Source organism: Terrapene carolina, unplaced genomic scaffold, assembly GCF_002925995.2.
Source record: "Terrapene carolina triunguis isolate 2854851 unplaced genomic scaffold, T_m_triunguis-2.0 Scaffold111, whole genome shotgun sequence".
In the NCBI taxonomy this organism is placed as follows: Eukaryota; Metazoa; Chordata; order Testudines; family Emydidae; genus Terrapene; species Terrapene triunguis.
The window spans coordinates 13,136,013-13,158,221 of NW_020664462.1; the positions used below are offsets into that span (position 1 = coordinate 13,136,013).

Genomic DNA, 22,209 nt, shown 5'->3' on the forward strand with positions numbered 1-22,209 from the left:
AAAAATACAAGAAAAACTGAAGATTTCTCCGAATAAAACCACAAGCTGAATTTTATTAAAACTTCTTTCAGACAAACATACACTGAAAGCCAGCTAGCATAGACAACAAAGCAGTTCCTTTGATTTGGGCATGCACATACACAGCCAAAGACAACAGGGTTTGTAAGCAGCAGACAAAAGCACAAATAACCCTAAGCAGCCTATAAACCCTGGGCTGTACTATGTGAAGTTAAAACAAAATACCTTAACACAAACCTCTTGACATGGGTACTCATTTTAGGCTCAGCACGGGCACAGCCCGTGGGATTGATGGCAAGAGGAAGTTCCATTAAAGGGTTTCGGCCATATCGGAAAGTGTAGTTCTCACAAGCCTCAACCCCAGGAAGCTGTAAGAAACAAAGTAATCACATATTAACGCATCAGAAAAACATCCGCACAACAGCCTGTCTTTTTAAACCTGGAACAGGCAAAGCGCTCACAATTGTTAAAACTTAAGACTTGACACTGCCTTATGATGATCCTTCTGTAGCATTTCCTTGACAAAAAGCTGTGTTTTGACTCTTATCTATATTACATCAGACTAACTAATTTGCAAATATAGAAACATGGAGAGAGACACCGAGTCTTAGCAAAACTCCCTTTTCCTCCTGGCTAGTTTTCTCTAAAGAACATGTGGTGAACGCATGGTGTGACATGCTTCCATATCACAGCAGACACTTCCCCTGTCATGCACTATTTTTTGGGTGTGCGTTATGGGTAAAGCTGGTAGAAAGTTTTTGTTCAGAAAAATTTCTCACCACACAATGAGGAAATTTCAATTCTAATGACAAATTTTGATTTTTCCATGGGAAATTTCAAAACATAATTTTTTGTTTTATGTCAACTTAATGCTTTGGTTTGGTTTTTGGAAATCACAAAATTTTGGCTTTCAAATGTTCAGTTTTTGGATTTTCAGGTTCTTCTTCCCTGAAAAAGTATGTAAAATGTAAGAAGGTGGAGGAAAAAAAAAATCTTACTTTCTCACACCTTCTTACTGTTTTCCTTCTGCTGTGTGTGTGTGTGTGATTGATCCAGTAACTTTCTGAGTTGCATTACATCAGACTAACTAATTTGCAAATATAGAAATATGGAGAGAGACACCGAGTCTTAGCAAAACTCCCTTTTCCTCCTGGCTAATTTTCTCTAAAGAACATGTGGTGAGCGCATGGTGTGGCATGTAGCACATTCATTTGCTACAACCTTTCATGTTCTCAACGGAACAAAACAGAACTCCAAATGAAAAAAGAGTCACTACAGAATCAAATGGAACCTCTTCCTATTAGAGTTAATCACCTGGGGGAAGTGCAGGCTGGATTTCCCCAACTGCCCACCCTCCCCTGGCGGTTAGGTTGGGAGAGGGTAACTTTGGTTTCCCCTGGGGGCTACAGGCCTGCTGGCTGAGGTTGCACCAAATCATTCGGTCTCTGGCCACTCTTTCCTGGAGTAGTTCCACCCACTCTTCAGATAGCACTGGCACCAGACAGGCTCCCAGGTGGAGGGGAAGTTGACACTGTCATGTGGAATTTCCCTCCCAGCAGACTATCCACTCCCAGGGCCCCTGTGGCCTGTTTCATAATAGCAGAAACTTCACAAATACTTATATGATAAATGTATCGTTTTCATCTGAGATGTTCTAAATTGTTGTAAACCTTTCATTAGAATAAGAGTCCCGAACTGTTGCAGCAATGACTCACTGATTCAGCAATTCTTGCCACTGCAGAGACTGTCAAACCAAAGAGGTCTTCACCCTTCAAATATCCAGGAAAGAGCTGTAGCATTTCAGATTCTTTTCTAACAGAAGCAACAGGCTCCAAGATTTTATCCCACACACCTACATGACCACATGGAAAAAGATTATAATGAGCAAATAAAGAAAGCCCACAGACACTATAGTTATACCTAACGAATAAGGAAATTGGTGTAGGACACCTGTAATGAAAAAGGCCACAGAGTATCAGATAGTTGATTTTATATCTAAAGGGAACAACTTAATGAAATAAAATATCCCACTTCACCACAGTGTAAAAGTTTGAAATGGAGACTCATCTGAGTAGTTATGTTCTGTTGAGTACTCTCAGACAGTGTTGCGTCTCTGTTATACTTCTCTTAATTTTGAGGAATGTAACAAACACTGAGCACTGGATAAAACTTTTAGATCACTAATTCCACATTACAAATTCCTACTCACGTAATCAGGCAACTAAGTTTCTCCTGCTAAACATTTTAAAAATGACCACAAAGTAAATAAAGTTTCCTTAAATAAATGGAATTTTCCACTTCCTTAAGTTGACGATTTTTCTCTCTTACTGTCGCAGATGTCTCATGGTGGTACAATATGTTGTTAAGAAGGGAATAAAAGATCTGAGTTTGAGATTCCAGCTCAGTTCCTTTCTCACCACCCAAGGATTGCTGGGGATGCTGTAGAGACAGCATGCTTAGCTGAAGAGAGCAACTTTGGTCAGTTTGCTAGGACCCTCTGGCAAGTTTTCAGGAGAGGGGTTAATAGACTAGAGAGTGCATCTTCAACCCATAAGATTGGATGCACATTCGGCTAATGGTGAAGGTAGGACATAGTGGTGGTGGCAATGTTGCAAGGATTCCTTCAGCTCCAAGGATCCCATAACCTCCAAGATCCCTGATGTCACCAATCACACGGCTGACAAACATGCCACCATTCTTCTATCCAGCCAATTCTCATTAGTATCATCTGAGCCCAATGGGGTCCTTTGAGGTCAGAGCCTTAAAAATCCATCTGTTTTCTCTGACATTCATCACCACCCTTGGGATTCTGCATAGCAGTTGAAGAGCAGTGAATCAGGCTCCCTTCATAGCTTGACAATGCCACTGGACAGTTAGTTAAATGGGTCTCTGTTGAACACCACAAGATATTTTTACTTTCATCAGGGTCTGAGTGCACTGCTTACTTCTAGTGCCTCCATGCCCAGAAAGTGACTAAAACCAGGAGATGGAGCCATGTCTAGTACAATTCTGCTGAGCTGGCTAAACATACTTTCAAGTATGGGTCTACTCCTAAAGAGACTATGTAAAAAACGACATCTTTGTAATTTGACAGGTGTATGTGGGTATTCAGACTCAATTCTACTTCAGTGACAAAAATATTCATGTTAGCCCTGCAAAGCTAACACAGCTAAGACTGAATGAGCTGGATTCTATTACGATTTGCATATCATGTACAGAACAGTTTAGTAAGTTGCAGTTGGTTATGTCTGTGCAAGCCACTGCAGGCATAAATTGATAATAATGGGGTTGCACAGGTGTAAATAGCAGGTGTTATATGTGAGACAGAAAGAAATCAGCTTGGCTCTCAGAGCCTAGGCTGTGTTTGCACAGCTGGCAGCTGGAAAAAAAGATCTTTTTACTTGTAGCTTGAACACCTCTGATCTGGAGATCATTGAGCCAGAATGAAAATAGAGCCCCAAAAGGTTATATTTAGAAAATCACTTTTCAGAGCAGAAACACCACAAAATATTTTTTCTTATTTTGTCCAATGTTCATGTTATATCGTTTTGGCTTCTTTATGAGCTTGTTGCAAGTATCCTTTCTTCCTCATTTTATTTGTAGTGCACATTATTGTTTTATCTGTCTAGGACGGTTATTCTATGCCCCCCATCACCATTGCATCTCAGAAGTTTCATCTTTGAAATCACAGTACTGAGTAAGTATAGTACAGCTCACGGTGCTAGAAGTACAGCCTTGGCATATTGCTATAGAGATTACATTATGCAGTAGAATTAGCAAATGATTAGGCACCAGATAAATAATTTTTCCATTCTATAATGGAAGTCTATGTTGTGAGACCCAAGTCTTACATTACTGGGCATGAATTAGAAACAAAAGAAGAAAGCTACGCAGGAAAACAAGTGCCGGTAACATTTATCAGAAACATTTACCGTACATACGATGTATAAGGAAACTGTATAGTGATGAAAGCCTTCTGTTGAGTTTACATAATTCTTGTTTACCTTTTGGTGTGGAATCAGTAAGAACCAGATCATCATGACCTTGCTCAACAATCCTGATCACGAACACTGGAAAGCCATCCTTCTCCTCAATGGAACACAGATAGCGACAGCGCCTGTTTGCATATCGCATGCTCCAATACAACCGGCTGGCCTCGTATCCCACAGGGAAGAGAGCTTTCGAAGAGTGGAATGCCTGCATCTGTTGCGGCAGCAGCTGACCAATAGTGTGGAAGATCAGGCTTCCTACACGGAAAGTGTGCTCACGTTCTCCCCGCTGTACTATACTAGCAATTTGCCGCACCTCATCACGCTGAACGTAGACCCTCCTGAAAACTGCAAAGTAATTAAGTTCTTGCTCATGAGCTCCCTTTGGTTTGTGCATGGGGCAAAGCATGGTTTTGTCTTTAAAAAACATGCATTGTGCTTTAATGGCACAGGTAAAGTGATAAATATTGGTGCATCTTAACCTGTGACAACTGCTGGTGGCGCCCATTTTGTGACAGAACATGCATTTCATTTGCAAGCCTCTTCGCAGTGCTAGTTCCACGTTAATTAAGGCACCAGCCTGTGTCTCATAAACCTCTGTAGACCAAAGTGCACAGTTCAAATGGACCCAAAGGTCTAAGTCAAGGTTAAGAAGCCTTGCTGGTCCATCTGTTAGTCCATCACCCTCTTCATGACAGAAGCAACATTTTCTGTAGTCTTTAGGCACAGGGTCAGGTTTAAGGGTTGTGCCCAGTTTCTTGAGAAACTCATCTATCTCCTCTTCACCAGGGGGTTTGAATGATCCTTTAGGAATCACAACCTGAATGTTCCATTTTTTCCATTTCATTCCTCTCCATTTCTTACTTAGAGGTCGACAATCATCAAGGCTACTGTGTATTGTTTTTAACCTAGGTTTTAGCTTCACTGTTACTTTAAGCTCATCTGGCTTTGCCTCTACCTTGGCTGCTTCAAATGCAGGAGGGAACGTGATAGGGGGTGATGAAGGTGGAGAAACTTTTTCCTGCAGCTGAGGGAGACAATGTACATCTAAAGTGGAGATGTTGTTGCTGTACTGATGGAATGCTTTAGGTGGCATTTCTTTCATCGGTGACTGTGGGAAAGATGGAATTGAGTCCTGTTAAATAAATAGAAAAAAGCCTCTTAAAAATGTATTACAAATTGAACAACAAATATCCCCTAATAATGTTTTCAGATCAGAGTGAAGAGAAGGGGTGAGTTTAGAGCGTATAAGGTAATTTGTCAGGTTGTTGTATCATAGGACAAAATAAGTTATCTTGATTCATTGGTACCATGGCTTGTGTTGGGTCACAGAGCAGTATTTTAATAATTTTGAAGCTTTACTTTTGCTCCAGTAAGTCCAGAGTATGGGTCCTCTCCTCTTTCTCGACACTTTTAAAAATGAAATAGCATTAGATTGCAGCACCCAACAGATTTACATCATCTTTATTTTTAGGAAGCTCCAGACAAAGTTGTATAAAAATCTCTAAATATGGATCAGGAGATAAATTATTAACAGATAAGGAACTAGTTAAATGGCAGAGAGAGATAAATGCTGGGAATTAAAGGAGTGTGTTTTTCATGGAAGTTGGTGAGGAGTGGAATCCTGCAGGGACAAATACGCTATTAAAAAAGAAAAAGGTCAAATTATAACACAAGATCTACATCTGCAGATGGATTTCAAAACAGGGGCAGGATTAAGACTCAGAGAGACTGATACGTTTTTTAGGGTCCTCTTGAAAAACAAAATGAAAAGATGCAGAGGCAGAATATGAAATTTAATTGTTTAAGAATAAAGTGATGCACTTGGGTAGAAATGATGCCCAAGATAAGTACAATTCAATTAGTATTGAAAAACTCCTATTTATTTCTTGCAATGCCTATTATCATTACTTTAAATTAAGATTTTTAAGCCCTAACAGTGTGCTTGGTGATGTACTGGATATATATCTGCAGCAAGGGACCTCATCTACAAGCATCTTGTTTTCTTCCCTCCAAACCAAATAGAATGGGACAAGACAAGGTTGTCTGTCTCCTGAGAGGTGCTGCGCTGCTACTATGAGCTGCTGCATATCCTTACGAGGGTCCACGAACAGAAAACGGATTCTTTTGGCTGTTTACAACGGGAGATTGAATGGATGAAATTCAGTTCCAACTACATGTTCTTGTCATCCTGGAGTACACATGTGAAAAACTCCTGGCATGACCACATTTTCAACCGAGTATGTTTCTTAAAACATTATATTATACTTCCTACCTTTTGCGTCAAGAAAGTAAAGTCTTCCTGCAATCTCCCTGTTCAGTTATTAATGATTTCTTACTGTGCATAAAGCAAATGAAAATGCAGAAAATAAAGGGATACATGTAGGGCTTGATGCAATGTTCATCAACTCAACAGAAAGCCTCCCACTGATTTCAATGAGAGTCAGAGATTCAGCCCTAAAACTCTGTCAGGAAAAGACGGCTAATGCTCTGCCATGCATTTCTCCTAGGTTTAATTTTCTGTAAATATGGATTTTGATTTTAATTCCTGATCCTTCGCTGCTTCAGAATTCCAATATCCTACTTTAGCATGGATTCATACTTAAATGCCATTAAAACATAACAGTTTATGGTATTATAAATGCTAAGTATGCCAAGAACCCTTGGCCTAAGGTCTTTACTTAGGAAATTTTTCTATTTTATTAGAGAAGTAGCAGCAATAATTGCTGCTAATTAGGATGTGACACAGAGCTTGGTACTTACCTTGCTCTCTGAGTTTTTTGCTTGCACAGCTGCTGAATAAAGAACAAAGCAGTTGTTGCTACAAAATACAACATCCTTTTCCACTCTATCAGAGATCTCTCGGGAATCCTGGGAATCAAAGCCAAAGATTGTTATGAGCCCATTCCAGGGAATAGAATTTATAAAATTCTCATTTTTGTTACACCAATCTTCATCTCTTTGGGACAAGATGTATTGGAGCATAAGCTTTCGTGGGTGAATACCCACTTCGTCAGACGCATGCGGGTATTCACCCATGAAAGCTTATGCTCCAATACAGCTGTTAGTCTTAAAGGTGCCACGGGACTCTCTGTTGCTTTTTACAGATCCAGACTAACACAGCTACCCCTCTGATACTTGACTCCCTTTTGAAGAGTACTTAGCACGGGGAGGGGGGGGGGTAAAGAGGGGGGCGGAATTCTGGTCAGGCCTCTGGGCACTACTGAAATACATATATTAACTATGGAAATTTAAAGTTAAAACCATCAGTGGCCTTACTCTTCAGCATCTTATGCCACCAACAGAAGTGCATTAGAATCAATGCAAAGAATCCTCTATTGTATTCTCATGTGAATTTTACTTAGAGAGTATGTCTACAGGGCATTTTTTTTTTATCTTTGAACCACAAAAACTCTTCCTGTTTCAGGCTGGTCAAAGATAGATCACACAACTTTATCATCAAGTGGTGATCTGTAAAATGTTGCTGGGGATTCAGGTCCAGATTTTTAATGTATTTAGATGCCTAACTCCCATTGAAGCCAATGGGAGTTAGGCACTTAAATTCTGTAAAAAATCTGATCCTGCGTGTTTTGCATGGGTGCTCATGCACTTTATGTATAGGTTTGACTATACAGCTCTATTACATAGCAATCATACGATTTCATTCTTTAGATAAATGGTGATGGTATTTTTGTTGCAGGCCAGATGCATGCTTTTCCAGAATTCATACTGGTCCAAATATTTTAATATTTGCATACAGGAATGGAGATCCAGCAGGGACATTTGGTTTTTTCCCCCCTACCACAAGAAAGAAACAGCAGAAAATATACAAAAACAAGATTTAAATGTGATTAACTCCCTTCTGCTTGAAAAGATGGTTTCCAGAGTCACTCTCCCAATAGTGCCAGATAACAGCCCAAAGTTAGTACCTTGGAAAGAGAGCTCTGCTGAATTTTTTAAGTTCCCTAAAAGTGATATATCATGCTGGCAACATTTAAATAGCTGTCCCTGATTATACACTGAAACCTATTTAAGAAAACTGACTGAAATATTTATATAAGCAGTATTTCTGAAATTGTTTGCTGGTTTCATTTGCTGACTGAAAATAATGATAAAAATAAATAAATATCACTTTCCACGACAGTACCTGTTTAAGGAAAGACAGATCTTTGAACGATTTCCGCACTCCACTACCAAGAACTACCACTTTACAATGAGAACACCACTGAGGTCTCAGTGCTGAGCCTTCTGCAATATTTTGATTGTGATCTTTATAACCGGCTAGACCTAAAAAAAACCCCAACAAATCTGTTAGAAAATAGTCAAGACACTCCTGAACGAAGTGCGTGTTGAAGTGGCAGTATTCTTCGGCAGGTTAATAGTGGGACTCCATCCTCCTAGACAGAGCATTAGGCAAGCTTTAAGATAAATACAGATGGGGAGGTTTTTCTTAAATTAGACAAAAATCTTTTGTAGTTCTGGTTTGAATAATAAGGCAAAAAGAGATTATATAATATATGAGATGAATAAATAAATCAGACTAAAATAGGAGTATTAATATATTTAAATGTCTATGTACAAATTTTTCAAAGGATGAATAATCTCCCAAAGTGGTGAAAGACACATCATTAGAGTAATTTAAAATTAGACAGGACAGAAAACGTGAGAATACCATGTACTGTTGGAAACAATCCCACATTGGCAGCGAGATGGACAAGATAATATCATAGGTGTTTTCTATCTCTGATTTCCATTAGTCTCGGAGAACATCAGGAACATAGTGCACAGGTACATGTGCGCTGATTGTATAAGAGACAGTTTTATTAAAAACAAGAATCAACTAGTTAATTCTAGAGTTTGAGTTTATAGGGCTGAAAATTCTCCAATGCCAGCAAGATTAAAAATGAAAAACTAATAATTACAAGAACTAGATATAAACTAACTCACCATTGCTGTTTGGAGGAAATGTCACATTAGGTTGCTTCAGGCCATAAGACCCTATTAGTCTGGTAGGGCCCATGGATCCTGCCTGAGGACCATGAAGTAATAAGTGCTGTCTGTATTCCATAGCCGGATTCATTCTGTGACTGTTTAACACTCCCATGGAGGATGGAACATCTGGGGCACTACTAACTTCATAACTGTTGGGAATTCTGACGTGCAGAAGATTGGAAAACGCAGCCACAACGCTACTAATATTCTAAAACAATAAAAATAAATCTCTGTTTTTATCAATTACAGGAAGTAAATGGCAAGGATATTAAATTACCAGATTACAAGAGTGCCGTACTATAGTAGCTCACATGCAAATTAAACTGAATAGTCATTATTTATATAATATGCTACATAAACACCGTGCTAGAGGTCACATATAAATCATTGAAGTTTATTTCCCTTACCTCTGCAGCTGTGGGATGTAAAGTAATTGCTACAGATATAAGGCCAGATTTCAGACCATTTTGGGATGGCCCAAGCTGAGAGCCAAAGAAGCCAGAACCAGGTAAAGTTCCTGAACTATGTTCTGATTTTACATAATTCCTTTTTGCTTCTGAACCTTAAAAATGAAATAAAATATATATTAAGTTAAGCTGCATGATTTTGAATGGATAGAAACTAGCAATAAGTACATAACCCATATTCCTCTTACCTTTTCCAGTACTGCTGGGTAGGATTGGAATGATGGGGGATGGTACAGGCTCTGGGATCTCTTCCTTTACCAGAGACAAATCTGGATACCTACTTACTTCCATTCCCACAACACTTTCAGGAGAGGAAGAGGGAACAAAGCTGTCAGGAGTGTCCCGGTCATCACAGTGATCTTGAACCCTGGGAGGAAAAACAAACTACAGCTTTTGAAAATGCCTTGTACAAAAACTAAGTGAAGGAAGTGGGTGGATTTTTGGTTGCTGGCAACAATTTTTGTGACATCTCACCTTACTTCAAGATAAAATTAGCCAGACTTGTTTTTAATTATCCTCTTCCCTCCCAAACTAAAGGCAACGATGATCTACAGTCTGAGATCTTTTAACTCAGCAGATTTGCTGTAGATGATAAAGCCACTATTCTGCTCTTGAACATCTAGTAGATGCTAACTATCCCATTTTTCACAGGTCCATGAGAAAGGATTTCACAAGGTTCGATGGCCACACACTTGGGTGCAAACTCCTTGAGCTTATCATAAATTTAAACTTCTAGAATGTGTTCAAAATACATGTCATATTGAATGGCTCACAGCCTTCCCCTACTGGATTTATAAAATCCATCCATCCATCCAGGCCTGCATGACCATAGTGCCATGAATCTTTAATCTGCACTCATCCTAAAGCACTCCTGTAAGGCAGGTGAGTATTATTATCCCCATTACAAAGATGGGGATGTGATGGAAAGACAGATTAAGTGATTTCTCCAAGGTCACACAGAAAGTCTGTGGTGGAGCAGGGAACTGAATCCAGGTCTCCCAAGTCCCAGGCTAGTGAACTAATCACTGGACCATCCTCTCTCATACATCCAATGGCTGTAGTTCCTCAAACTTGCTGTGCTTCCAATAAGCTCGAGAAAGAGAGGGAGGGAAGTCTTTGCAGAGAGTTCTGCTGTGCACCATGGAGCACCTCTCCACAGTGATTCAATCTGTGCCTACAAGGCAGGGGAGTTTTTGGCGGTAGCGTGTGGTCATGAACAGTGGGATTTATGACTTTGTGGATCCACTGCCCAAAACAACCTGTGCCGCTGTGCGAACCAGATTAGTTTCTATAACTTGTTTCCATTTCGGTAGAGCAAAATAATGAATATTTGACAGTTGAATAGGACATACAGTCTAGCAACAGCAGAAGTCTTCCTTTTAGTGGCACAGAAATCTCAGCTAGGGAATACTGAGAGATACCTAGTACAAATAATGCCATTTTCTTCTCATGCTGGTGTGGTTGGGGGAGGGTGCATTCCCTTCTCTAAAACCCCTATGGATCTCCAGTTTACTTGGGCTTCCACAGGGTGGAAGGATCTGGGCCAAAACAAGTAAACTTAGTATTTAGGGGGAAAAAACCTACCTTAATTCTTCCTGATTGTTATGGGGTGGTGTTGGAAGTGAAGCAGGAACATCCACAGTTTTAGGGCCCTGAGCCATAGCTCTTGCTAACAAATCATCCTGTGGTCTGAAAGGTAACTGGAACTGTTTCGGCCCAAGCGCTTTCGTAACTGAAAGAGAAAAACACCGCACAACCAAGCATGCATATGTCTCTCTCTACCTATTGATACACATTGTAAGAGGGTGCTGGGTGCACTCTAATATAATTAAGGCCATACACCAGTTTTTAACTCTATTTTCAGTCACTCATAACTCCAAAATTTTCATTTTTCATGTTTCAATTATTAATTGATGGTTTCTGTGTGTAGGTAAAACTTTTGAAAATTGGAGCATAAATGGTTCTGCAATTTTTGACTTCGAGGAAATAAAAATATATTTTTCCCCATTATAAAAAAACCTTTAAGCTTTCCCCCCCCCTTCTTCTTTTGCAGCACCCAGTGGCTGAAATTTGAAAGATGGATTTTGTCATGAAAAGTCCTCAGGAGGGCAATGCAAAGTCTTATTAATAGAAAACTGATTCTGATTTGACCAATGTTTACTAAGCATGTTCAAAAGTTTGCTGAGTGCACAATTATGGAAGGCTGCTTTGTGAAAGCACATGCAGATCAGTAAGCTTTAAAATTGTCTTGTCATCTACATTATGCATGCAACTTTCACTTTGTTTTTTCCTGCCTTTTGAGTGTTTAACTGGGCCCTGATAGTGCTCGCAGCATAGTTTTTGTACGTAATATGCATAATTGCACGTACATTGCTGTAAAATAAAGTTGGATAGAATCAATTACAACCTTCCAGACAGAGGAGTCTCATGTTCATTTGTAGACAATAAAGCCAAACAAGGTGCAGTACACATTTCATACTTCAGGACCAACATGATACATCTTTTAAGGAAGCAGCACGCTAAAAGCTTACCATCATGTCCGCCCAGCATTCCAGCCTTTCCAGCAAGTTCCTCAGTAGTTGCAAATCCATTCACCATCTTTTGACAAGCCACTGGTGGTGGTGTTGGAGGGAGAGAGGCTGGGGGTGTTGGAGGATTACTCAGATTATTCTGCTGCATGAGACCAAAGGATTTTAAAATTAGTTTTCGACAGGTAGATACAACACAGATGCACAATTCCAGTAAGAGTAAATACTTGTAGGTTTTAAACATACAGAGGGCAGCACCGAATACATAAAAATTAATATTTACTTCCCAAATACACAGGAAAATAGATGAGAACACCTGCTACAAAACTACCTAGTATACAAAGACACAGCACACTTTGTAGTGTCTGGCACGAATTTAATGATATTGTAGGGGAGTGGTAGATTCCTAAACCACTTAGACATAACTCTTAACAAACATTCTGAGAGTTTTGTCTAAGGAAAAACTGAGTGAAGACTCCAGGATTTGGCCTTTCTGGAACAGTGTCTATAGACATTAAACTTCTTTATTGGTTTCCAAGTTCAGCAGCTACCCTTGCTTGGCCAGATTCTTAGCTCAGTAACTCTGGTGTAAAACTGGAATATCTCAGATGGTCTTCATAGAGTCATTCCAGTTTTATGCTAGAGTAACTGTGTGCCAAATCTGGTCCTCTGTCTGTTGACATTCTTCCTATTCTCTCTATATTGCCTTTCAGCCCTCCAAGAGCCTGAGTTTTAAATTCTGTGGGCTATTAGACCTGCAACAAACAGATTATTTTGTTCACAGTTTTTAAGTCCTTAATCAGGGAGTAGTGGACAAATGATGAAAGTCTATTTCCCAACTAATTCTCATTAAGAAATGCTTTGCTGCGCTCAATGACTTTGTAAAGCACTGGAAATTCTGCCTTTTCTGCTCCAGAAAGCTTTAATTACAATTTTCACCAATTAGCATCAGTTTGCAAATGCAGCGCTTGTATTTTTAAAATTTGTTTACAACATGGTTTCTATTATTTGATTCCATGTTTTGTAGAGCAAAACAACGAATACTTCACAGTTAAATGCGATATACAGTCTAGCAATAGCAAATGTCTCTTTTTTAGCTGTGCAGGAGAGACTCCAAAGAGATCGTTAATGCAAATAATCCCCTTTACCTTGTTTTTTTTTTTTTTTTTTTTTTTTTAACAGAGAACAGACATGGGAAATCTAGATGGAAAAACGTACCTTATAGATCAGTTGGGAATAGTAATCAGAAACCCCATCAAGTGTAGCACTACCAAAACTTCCCAAAAGTCGATTTCCACCATTTAGCTGGCCACTGCCATAGGGGAGAAAATGTGCAAAGCTCACTCCAATTATTGGTTCCATTAGAGGTAGCAGAGAGAGTTGCTATAGAAAAAAATGGATAGAGATGATTACACCAAATAAATGCTAACTGGACAGAAAAGTTTCCAGAGTAATATTAGTAGAGTGACAGAGGGTCCTGTGGCACCTTTAAGACTAACAGAAGTATTGGGAGCATAAGCTTTCGTGGGTAAGAACCTCACTTCTTCAGATGCAAGTAATGGAAATCTCCAGAGGCAGGTATAAATCAGTATGGAGATAACGAGGTTAGTTTAATCAGGGAGGGTGAGGTGCTCTGCTAGCAGCTGAGGTGTGAACACCAAGGGAGGAGAAACTGCTTCTGGAGTTGGATAGCCATTCACAGTCTTTATTTAATCCTGATCTGATGGTGTCAAATTTGCAAATGAACGGGAGCTCAGCAGTTTCTCTTTGGAGTCTGGTCCTGAAGTTTTTTTGCTGTAAGATGGCTACCTTTACATCTGCTATTGTGTGGCCAGGGAGGTTGAAGTGTTCTCCTACAGGTTTTTGTATATTGCCATTCCTGATATCTGACTTGTGTCCATTTATCCTCTTGCGTAGTGACTGTCCAGTTTGGCCAATGTACATAGCAGAGGGGCATTGCTGGTACATGATGGCATATATAACATTGGTGGACATGCAGGTGAATGAGCCGGTGATGTTGTAGCTGATCTGGTTCGGTCCTGTGATGGTGTTGCTGGTGTAGATATGTGGGCAGAGTTGGCATCAATAGAGTGGTTACCACTAAAAAGTCAAATAGTCTCTGAAACACACCAGTATTTCCTTATACTTATTAGAATAGGAAATAAGGTTGCAATTTGGCAAAGGATTAATGCACATCCTTAATTTTAAACACATCCTTAAGTCCCATTGACTTCAATCAGAATTAAGTACAAATAATAGGTTAGCTTTAACTTTAAGCATGTACTAAAGTGCTTTGGTAAACTGGAGCAAAATCTCAGATAACACTGTATGTTAAATATTGACTTTTAAATGCCAACCACTATACACAAGCAGAGGAAAATTGCTTGCATGTTTTGTTAAGCATACCCTTCCCTGTGCCTCAGTTTCCCCATCCGGGAGATGGGGATCATACTAACCGTCTTTGTAAAGCGCTTTGAGATCTATGGATGAAAACTGCTACAGAAGAGTTAGGTATTATTGATTATTATTACTACAATAAGAAAGTTCATATATTTAAAGTCAAGGTAGGGGGAGGGTTTTAATATCGGGGTAATGTGACATTCACATCATAAAAGGCTCAAAATCTTAGCTGTTCAGAAAATTTCCAAGGGAATGTTGTTCCAGTGGGAAAACACGGATTCATCAAAATCAAAACAATTCTCAGGGCTTGTGGGCTCCTGGTCTGGCAGAATTTCATTTTGAAATTATTGAAAAGAAACCTTTTGATTTTTTTAAACAATTTTTTTTTCAGATTTTATGGATTATTTTGAAATTTGTGGGTTTTGTTCTAAGTTTGAATGAATTTTTTTTTTGAAAATCCTCTATGAAATGGAATTACTATTCTCCACCCAGCTCGACTCCAAACTCAGCATAATTGTAAATTTATTTTTCCCCCCACTCTGAATCCATTCTCTTAAAGCTACTCCTGATGGACTGTACATTCTCTAAACACTCACCTGTTTTAGTTGGATAAATGTATCTGTGTTAGGATAAAGAGCCTGTTTTTCCTCTTCTTCTTTTTTTCTTTTCTTAGACCGAGGGGCTGCCTTCTCTCCAGTCCTCTGAGTTCGTTTATTTCGTTGTTTCTTTATTTCATGTCCTATATCTGTTCTCTGAAGCTGGCTGTTACCACATCCAAATGCACCTTGCATTTGATTCCTCACAGTTGGCTGATGGAAAAAGGAAGTTAAGCAACATGGGATGCATTTGTTCAGATCCATGTTAATTTCACATTATTTTTATAACAAGTTTTGTTGTATATTTCTAATAAATAATGATGATTAAAGAAAATATCTGACACTTTAAAGTTTAATCCCCAAATTTCCTGTGCACTATACTAAGTGATACAGTACAGCTGACAGAAGACAACATCCTGTAGTTTATACTTTGTTCACTTTGCCACCCCACTGACAATTGTAACTGCTGTTTTTGAGTCCACAATACAATATATGAACTATCATTAACTCCACTGATGCCTGCAAATGTCCTTAAAAATTATAGACCAGAAGCGTCTTCTGAATGTTTGCTAAAACTTATACCCTTAATTAGGGGTATTCACTAGGGCAGTGGTAGGCAACCTATGGCACGTGTGCCAAAGGCGGCACGCGAGCTGATTTTCTGTGGCACTCACACTGCCCGGGTCCTGGCCACCTGGGGGGGGCTCTGCATTTTAATTTAATTTTAAATGAAACTTCTTAAACATTTTAAAAACCTTATTTACTTTACATACAACAATAGTTTAGTTATATATTGTAGACCTATAGAAAAAGACCTTCTAAAAATGTTAAAATGTATTACTGGCACGTGAAACCTTCAATCAGAGTGAATGAATGAAGACTCGGCACCCCACTTCTGAAAGGTTGCCAACCCCTGCACTAGGGCATAATAAAAGAACTGGCTTCAAGAACAAAGGTTCACTTAATGTAAATATATTCCTGGTTGAGCCAAATGTGGATTTATGGCTAAAACTAACAATTTTGCTTTGTACTGAGAGTACCAAAAAAAAAAAAAAAAAAAGTTCATGATAATACCTTTAATGCAATTCTTCATATAAAGAGATAACTGTGTAAAACAATTAGCATAGGATTTAATGGTGCAAGTGACAGGGTGAAGTAAAAAAGAAAGACTAAAATATTAAATATTTCAATTATTGATCTAACGTGCTGTAATCATACTTTCCATCAGGGAAACCCCAAATCACTCCTTCAGTATATCTTTAAAGATGGATCCCTAACATCTGCTTATACTACCAACCCTTCACCACCCACTTCCATTTATTTTTATCAGATTTCATTCACTCCGAGCTGACTTTATTTTGCTTCCAGGCTGTGTTGAGATTTCATAGAGTCATAACACAATTGGAGGAGAAAACTACAACAAAAAACAGAAATGCTAACAATAAAGTGATCAGCTGTGAGCAGATCCTAACTTCCCTCCCCAGCAGTTTTCCTACCTCTACCCTTTTTTAATAATTAAATTATCCAACAGTCATTAACATGATGAATTACTGTTTCCCCCCCATACTAGTAAAACTATTAGCTCTAGAAATGTTACTTAGAAATAGAATTGCCTCAGCTAGAGTGCAGGCATACCATATGTTCTCTGATGCGCAATTGTAGATTTTCCCAAGTTATACATTTCTCTGCATTCTGATAGAGTCTTGCATGTCTAATTTCCATAACTATGTGAATATCTGTACTCTGATTGGCTGACAGTCAATTTTAGCTAGAGTAAAGGGATTTCCATATTAATTGTACAATTATTTCTGAATCATACTATGAATATGCAAATATCTCTTCTCTGATTGGCTATAATAATCCTTCGGCTCTGATTGGTTCTTGTATTTAAATTTTTTAACTTCTTTGCCAACTGCAAAGACAGTTGCGTCAGCTTGACTACTCTTCAACTAAACCTGAAAAAATATAAAATTTACTTAAAAGTAGAAAAAAAATTACCAAAAGGCAAAGAAAATAGAGCTGGAAAACTGATGAAGGGGAACACCTTTTGATTCTTGTCTTTTCCGGTCATACGTGTGTTTACATATATAATTTAAAAAATTTATCTGAAGTACCCAGCCTCTGTCAATTCAGTTTGTAACACAACGTAAACCAATAAATATCAAAGTTACTGTAGAGAGATGAGCTTTGCTCAATAATAATGAGGGCGAGGAAATGGGACTGTATCCAATTAACATAGCAGTTACTATTAAAAAGTGAGCAATTGTCAAAGTCCTTTATCCAAGATACAGCAGTTAGTTCCTATGCCAAATATAGTAACTCCTCACTTAACGTTGTAGTTAAGTTCCTGAAAAATGCAACTTTAAGTGAAACAATGTTAAACGAATCCAATTGTCCCATAAGATTTAATGTAAATGCGGGGGGTTAGGTTCCAAGGAAATTTTTTGGGGGCAGACAAAAGGCATTATACTGTATACTGTACAGTACTGTACTGTGGTTGGGAAGTGCCCCTGGCTTACCCCACACAGGCACAGCCCGCTGCAGGCAAGGACGCTAGGAAGCATCTTTGCAGCAGCAGCAGCTTCCCCGGAGAACAGGCTCGGATTTTGCCGGGAATGCTCCAGGCCCGCCTCTTCCTGTCCCCGTTCCACTCCAGGCCCACCTCTTCCCACCCCCACTCCACCTCCTCTCCGGAGCACGCCACATCCCTCCCCCCCAAAAGTCCTAAGTGCTGCCAAACAGCTGTTTGGCGGCGCTTAGGACTTTCTGGGAGGGAGGGGGAGGAGCGGAGACGCAGGGCTTCCCCACTCCAGCCCCTCCCTCCCAGAAAGTCCTAAGCACCAAGTGCTGGGAGGGAGGGGGAGGAGCGGAGAAGCCCCGCGTCTCCACTCCTCCCTCTCCCTCCCAGAAAATCTTAAGCGCCACTAAACAGCTGTTTGGCGGTGGGGGAAGCACTGGGAGGGAGGAGGAGGAGATGGAGAAGCGGAACTTGTGCAATGCTCCCTTGTAAAGTCGCTGCTCTTCCACAGAATCTTACAAGCAGGCAGCCAAACGTTATAAGGGAGCATTGCACAACTTTAAATGAGCATGTTCCCTAATTGAGCAGGGACGTAACACTGAAACAACGTTAAGTAAGGAGTTACTGTATAAGAAAATACTGCCGTATTGCAGATTGCCGGGAGAGTGGCAACTGTCGGTAAAGACAACATTTGTTAAAGATTTTTTTTTTTTTTTTAATAGCCAGCACTGTGAGAGAGAGAAAAGTGAGGAGGGAGAGACGGTGGATGACTAGAGTGGAAAAGGAGAGCCCAAAAGGATTTATATATATTTTAAGGCAATTAACCTTTCATGAGAAATAGGAAAATTATTTTTTCCCTTTACTGAAATTAAAATTTGAATATTACATTTAAAATGTACAATACTAAAAGTTTGAGGTTGCTTTCTAGTAATTAGGCAATATCACTATCCTGGGCCAATAACCACTAATGCCAGTATTGTCTTCTCAGTTTACTTGCTATAAACACCTTAGCTATCAGCCTTGTCATTCATTCAGCAGAAGATGTGCTTATTTAGCTCACAAAAAGGGAAGACCCTAAATAATAAACATTATTATTTACAGAGATGCCAGAGGCCTCAAACTGGATTAGGGTACCATTGGGGTAGGTGCGGTACAAATCTATAGGAAAAGATAGTCCCTGACTTGAAGAGTTTGCAAGTTAAGGCCCAAATCTGCAGGCTCATACACATGAACAAGTCCCTTGTCTGTGCAGAGCCCCACTGAAGCCGCACCCAGGCCTAATTCAAGATAGGAAACAAGTGACAAATGAAAAGAGCATAGGGATACACAATTAGGAGGTGTGGAATACTTTTTCCCCTCTCCTATATTGCCAGATCTTTTGAGTAGGAATGTTTAGAAAATGGTCAAAAAGTGGAGGTAGTTGATCTTTGGAACATTGAGTACAGGAGCCATGGTACAAATGAAATGTACTGATACATAGTTCTGCTGACATGAAAAAACAGAATTTAAACTGCAGCATTACTCATGGTAAACATTAGAAATGTGCAAGTTTTAAAATAATGATTGTCTATAGAAAAACAAATTAACCTTTGTATTATTTTTAGGGATATTCCTTTGTGAACAGGCTGAACTATTATGTTATATTAAAAATTAGTCCTTCTGAAGTGGCTGATTTACGTAGGGGCAGATTGTGGTCTGTCCTGTGCGCAAGTGAGTCGGGAGAGGGTGGGGATAAGGTGCCCTTATTCCTTTGCACCTGTGCTACCTCTGCAGAGTTAAGGACAATAAGGAAGAGTTTCTTAAGAATACTAGAAATAAAAAGAATCCTAACAATGGTACTCGTCCATTACTAGATGGAAATGGTAGACTTATCAGTAATAATACAGAAGAGGCAGTGTGTTCAATAAATATTTCTGTTCTGTATTTGGGGACTCAGTGACTCTGAAAACGACTTGGGGGCTCTGGTGGATAACCAGCTGAACAGGAGTTCCCAGTGCAATGCTGTGGCCAAAAGGGCTAATGCCATCCTTGGATGCATAAAATAGGGGAATCTCAAATCGGATTAGAGAGATTATTTTCCTCTTTATTTGGCACTGGTGCAACCACTGCTGGAATACCGTGTCCAGTTCCTTTGTTCACAATTCAAGAGGGTTCAGAGAAGAGACACGAGAATGATTAAAGGATTAGAAAACCTGTCTTATAGTGAAAGATTCAAGGAGCTCAATCAATTTAGTTTAACAAAGAGAAGGTCAAGAAGTAACTTGATTACAATCTGTAAGTACCTACATGGGAACAAATAATTAATAATGGGCTCTTCAGTCTATCAGAGAAAGGTATAACATGATCCAATGGCTGGAAGTTGAAGATAGACAAATTCAGATAGGAAATAAGTGTATATTTTTTTACTGGGAGAGTAATTAACCATTGGAACTATTTACCAAGAGTCATGGTGGATTCTCCATCACAGACATTTTTTAAATCAAGGAGGGATATTTTTCCATAAGATCAGCTCTAGGAATTATTTTAGGGAAGTTCTAGGCCTGTGTTATATAGGAGGCCAGACTAGGTGATCACAATGGACCATTCTGGCTTTGGAATCTATGAGCTGCTAACGTCCCACCCTTGCTCAGCGGGGCAGAGCCTTGATTCCACCTCTTCCCCTGTTGGCACAGCTGCATGCCATACTGCAGAGCATACACTGCAACAGGTTTACATCCAGCACAGTTTACCCATGCTTCAGAGTAGCAGGGAGATTGGGATGGAGATTAGTGATTTGGGGATTCTCCCCTTCCCTGCAATGGGGCTGCTCCAGAGGCATCACAACTTGCTGCCCCTTGCTTGGCACTAAATTGTAATGTCACCATCCAGCCCTTTACATGTTGACATGCATTTCAAAAACAACCACCTTACCATTCCTTCAGCTGGGTTCTGTTTCTCCACTAGTTTGTTGTCCCCAGCACTTTCTTCTTCTGATCGGCAGCTGTTCTCTGATTTCTGATTTACAAGAGAGGATGCTTTTTTATTTTTAAGCAAGTGTTTCAGCAGTTCATTCCCTGACTCCCCTTTTGCTGCTGGGGTGCTGGTTGATTGTGCTGGACTCTGTGCTGAAGAGGCAGGGTGCAGTGTGGCCTTGTCTTCTTCTATCGTAATACCACTTTGATTCTCTGTTTTAGGCTCAGCTTGACCAGAACATTGATCAGATTCTGCTTTTTCCAGTTTAATTTCCTGAATGCTGGCAGGCATATCTGTCTTGCTTTTTTCAGTTTCAGGATTTACACTAGATTTCTGAGGCAATTTCTTTTGGAGCAAACCACTATTGGAATGCTTACATTCCAGATCTAAGGAAGGCGGGTTCTCCACAGCATTTGTTGTTGATGAGCCTGTTAGCTCCGCTGATTCATCCTGATGATGAGTAAGTTCACTGGGTGTGCTGATTGTTGGGGTAGAGGTAGAATCTGAAACAGCTGGAGTTGGGGGTGCAGTTATATCTGAATGTGGAGTTGATGGGGCTTTTATTGACTCTGCATCATCATCCTTTTTCTTTTTTCGTGTCCTTTTCTTTTTTCCTTTCTCTTCTGGAATTATATCAGAATACAGCTGAATGAGAGACTGACTTGACCCAGGGAAATTTGGTGCGTGGGGTGTGCTGGTGTCTTGGCCACATGAAGGACCATTACCAGCTGCTGGAGGTCCTGCAGGTATACCAGACACAAATGGAGGCCTTACTTGGTTCTGCATGAAGCTGGTCCCAGAGATGTTCCCATGGGATTGTTTTACAGAATGGAAGTTAGGGGATCCACCAGGAATTGAAGGTGGTTCAGGCCCAAAAGGGGCAGGCCCCAGTGGTCTTCGCTCATTGCTTTGCATAAAATTTACTGCAGGTGGTGAGTTCACAGGGCCTTGTTGCAAAACTTGCCCCATTTGCTGCTGTTGATGCTGTGGAGATTGCTGAAGGGGTCGTGGAGGCGGCATGAAATCACAGGGTAGGTCAGAGTTAAAGAAAGGTATCTGAGACAAGGAAGCTCTGTTATTTAATTCTGACCCTATCATGCCATGTTGTTCCATTTCCATCCTCTGCTGCAAAGCCCTCTGTCGGTCCACCTCCTGCATAAGCTGTATTCGTTGCCGTTCCTGCTGCTCTCGTAAACGCTCCTTTCGTTCCCGCTCTTGAAAACTTTCACTAAATGGGTTATTATCATCAAATTCAACCCTTGGTGGTGGTCCTGACTGTGCATTCGCATTGGAACCTGGCACTGGAGTTGCTGTGCCAGGATTCATTGGCAACTGTGTCATTGGAGGCTGCATCCTTGGAGCATTGAGGGGGAGGTGATTTGGAGGAGCTGTTGCAGGTTGCCACCCAGGTAAATTTGGCATTCTGGCTGGGTTGGACTGCCCAGGAATTACAACTGTGTGCTGCTGATGCTGGAGTTGTTGTGCTACCATGGGGAAGTTCTGCTGATTCATTGCTGGTGGTGTTCCTCCTGGAACCATAGGTGGCTGAGACTGGACTCCTGGCATTATAGAATGTGGTGTTATCCCACACTGCTGCTGCTGCTTGATTCGATATTCCTCAATGAGCTCTGCATGTTCCTTTTGCTGTTTTCGAATCTGAAATTTAGACAAGTCATTACTCATCTCTACAAGGTTCTACTTAATATATAATAGACCTAAAATATACAGGATATACTACATTGAAATTAT

At 40.0% G+C, this 22,209-nt stretch overlaps 1 protein-coding gene across 1 annotated transcript in view; it reads right to left on the bottom strand.

Annotated features, from left to right (window-relative positions):
• The window catches only part of KMT2C (lysine methyltransferase 2C), a 311,979-nt gene that overhangs the window by 7,087 nt on the left and 282,683 nt on the right, over positions 1-22,209 (bottom strand). Inside the window, exons 43-55 of the mRNA XM_026652136.1 lie at positions 20,419-22,116; positions 14,991-15,203; positions 13,213-13,377; positions 11,998-12,139; positions 11,051-11,198; positions 9,655-9,833; positions 9,407-9,561; positions 8,955-9,207; positions 8,155-8,294; positions 6,771-6,878; positions 4,023-5,142; positions 1,734-1,870; positions 244-386 (exon numbers count right to left, since the gene is read on the bottom strand). Of these exons, the coding sequence (XP_026507921.1) occupies positions 244-386; positions 1,734-1,870; positions 4,023-5,142; positions 6,771-6,878; positions 8,155-8,294; positions 8,955-9,207; positions 9,407-9,561; positions 9,655-9,833; positions 11,051-11,198; positions 11,998-12,139; positions 13,213-13,377; positions 14,991-15,203; positions 20,419-22,116 (4,601 nt within the window). The remainder of the gene's footprint in view (positions 1-243; positions 387-1,733; positions 1,871-4,022; positions 5,143-6,770; positions 6,879-8,154; positions 8,295-8,954; positions 9,208-9,406; positions 9,562-9,654; positions 9,834-11,050; positions 11,199-11,997; positions 12,140-13,212; positions 13,378-14,990; positions 15,204-20,418; positions 22,117-22,209) is intronic.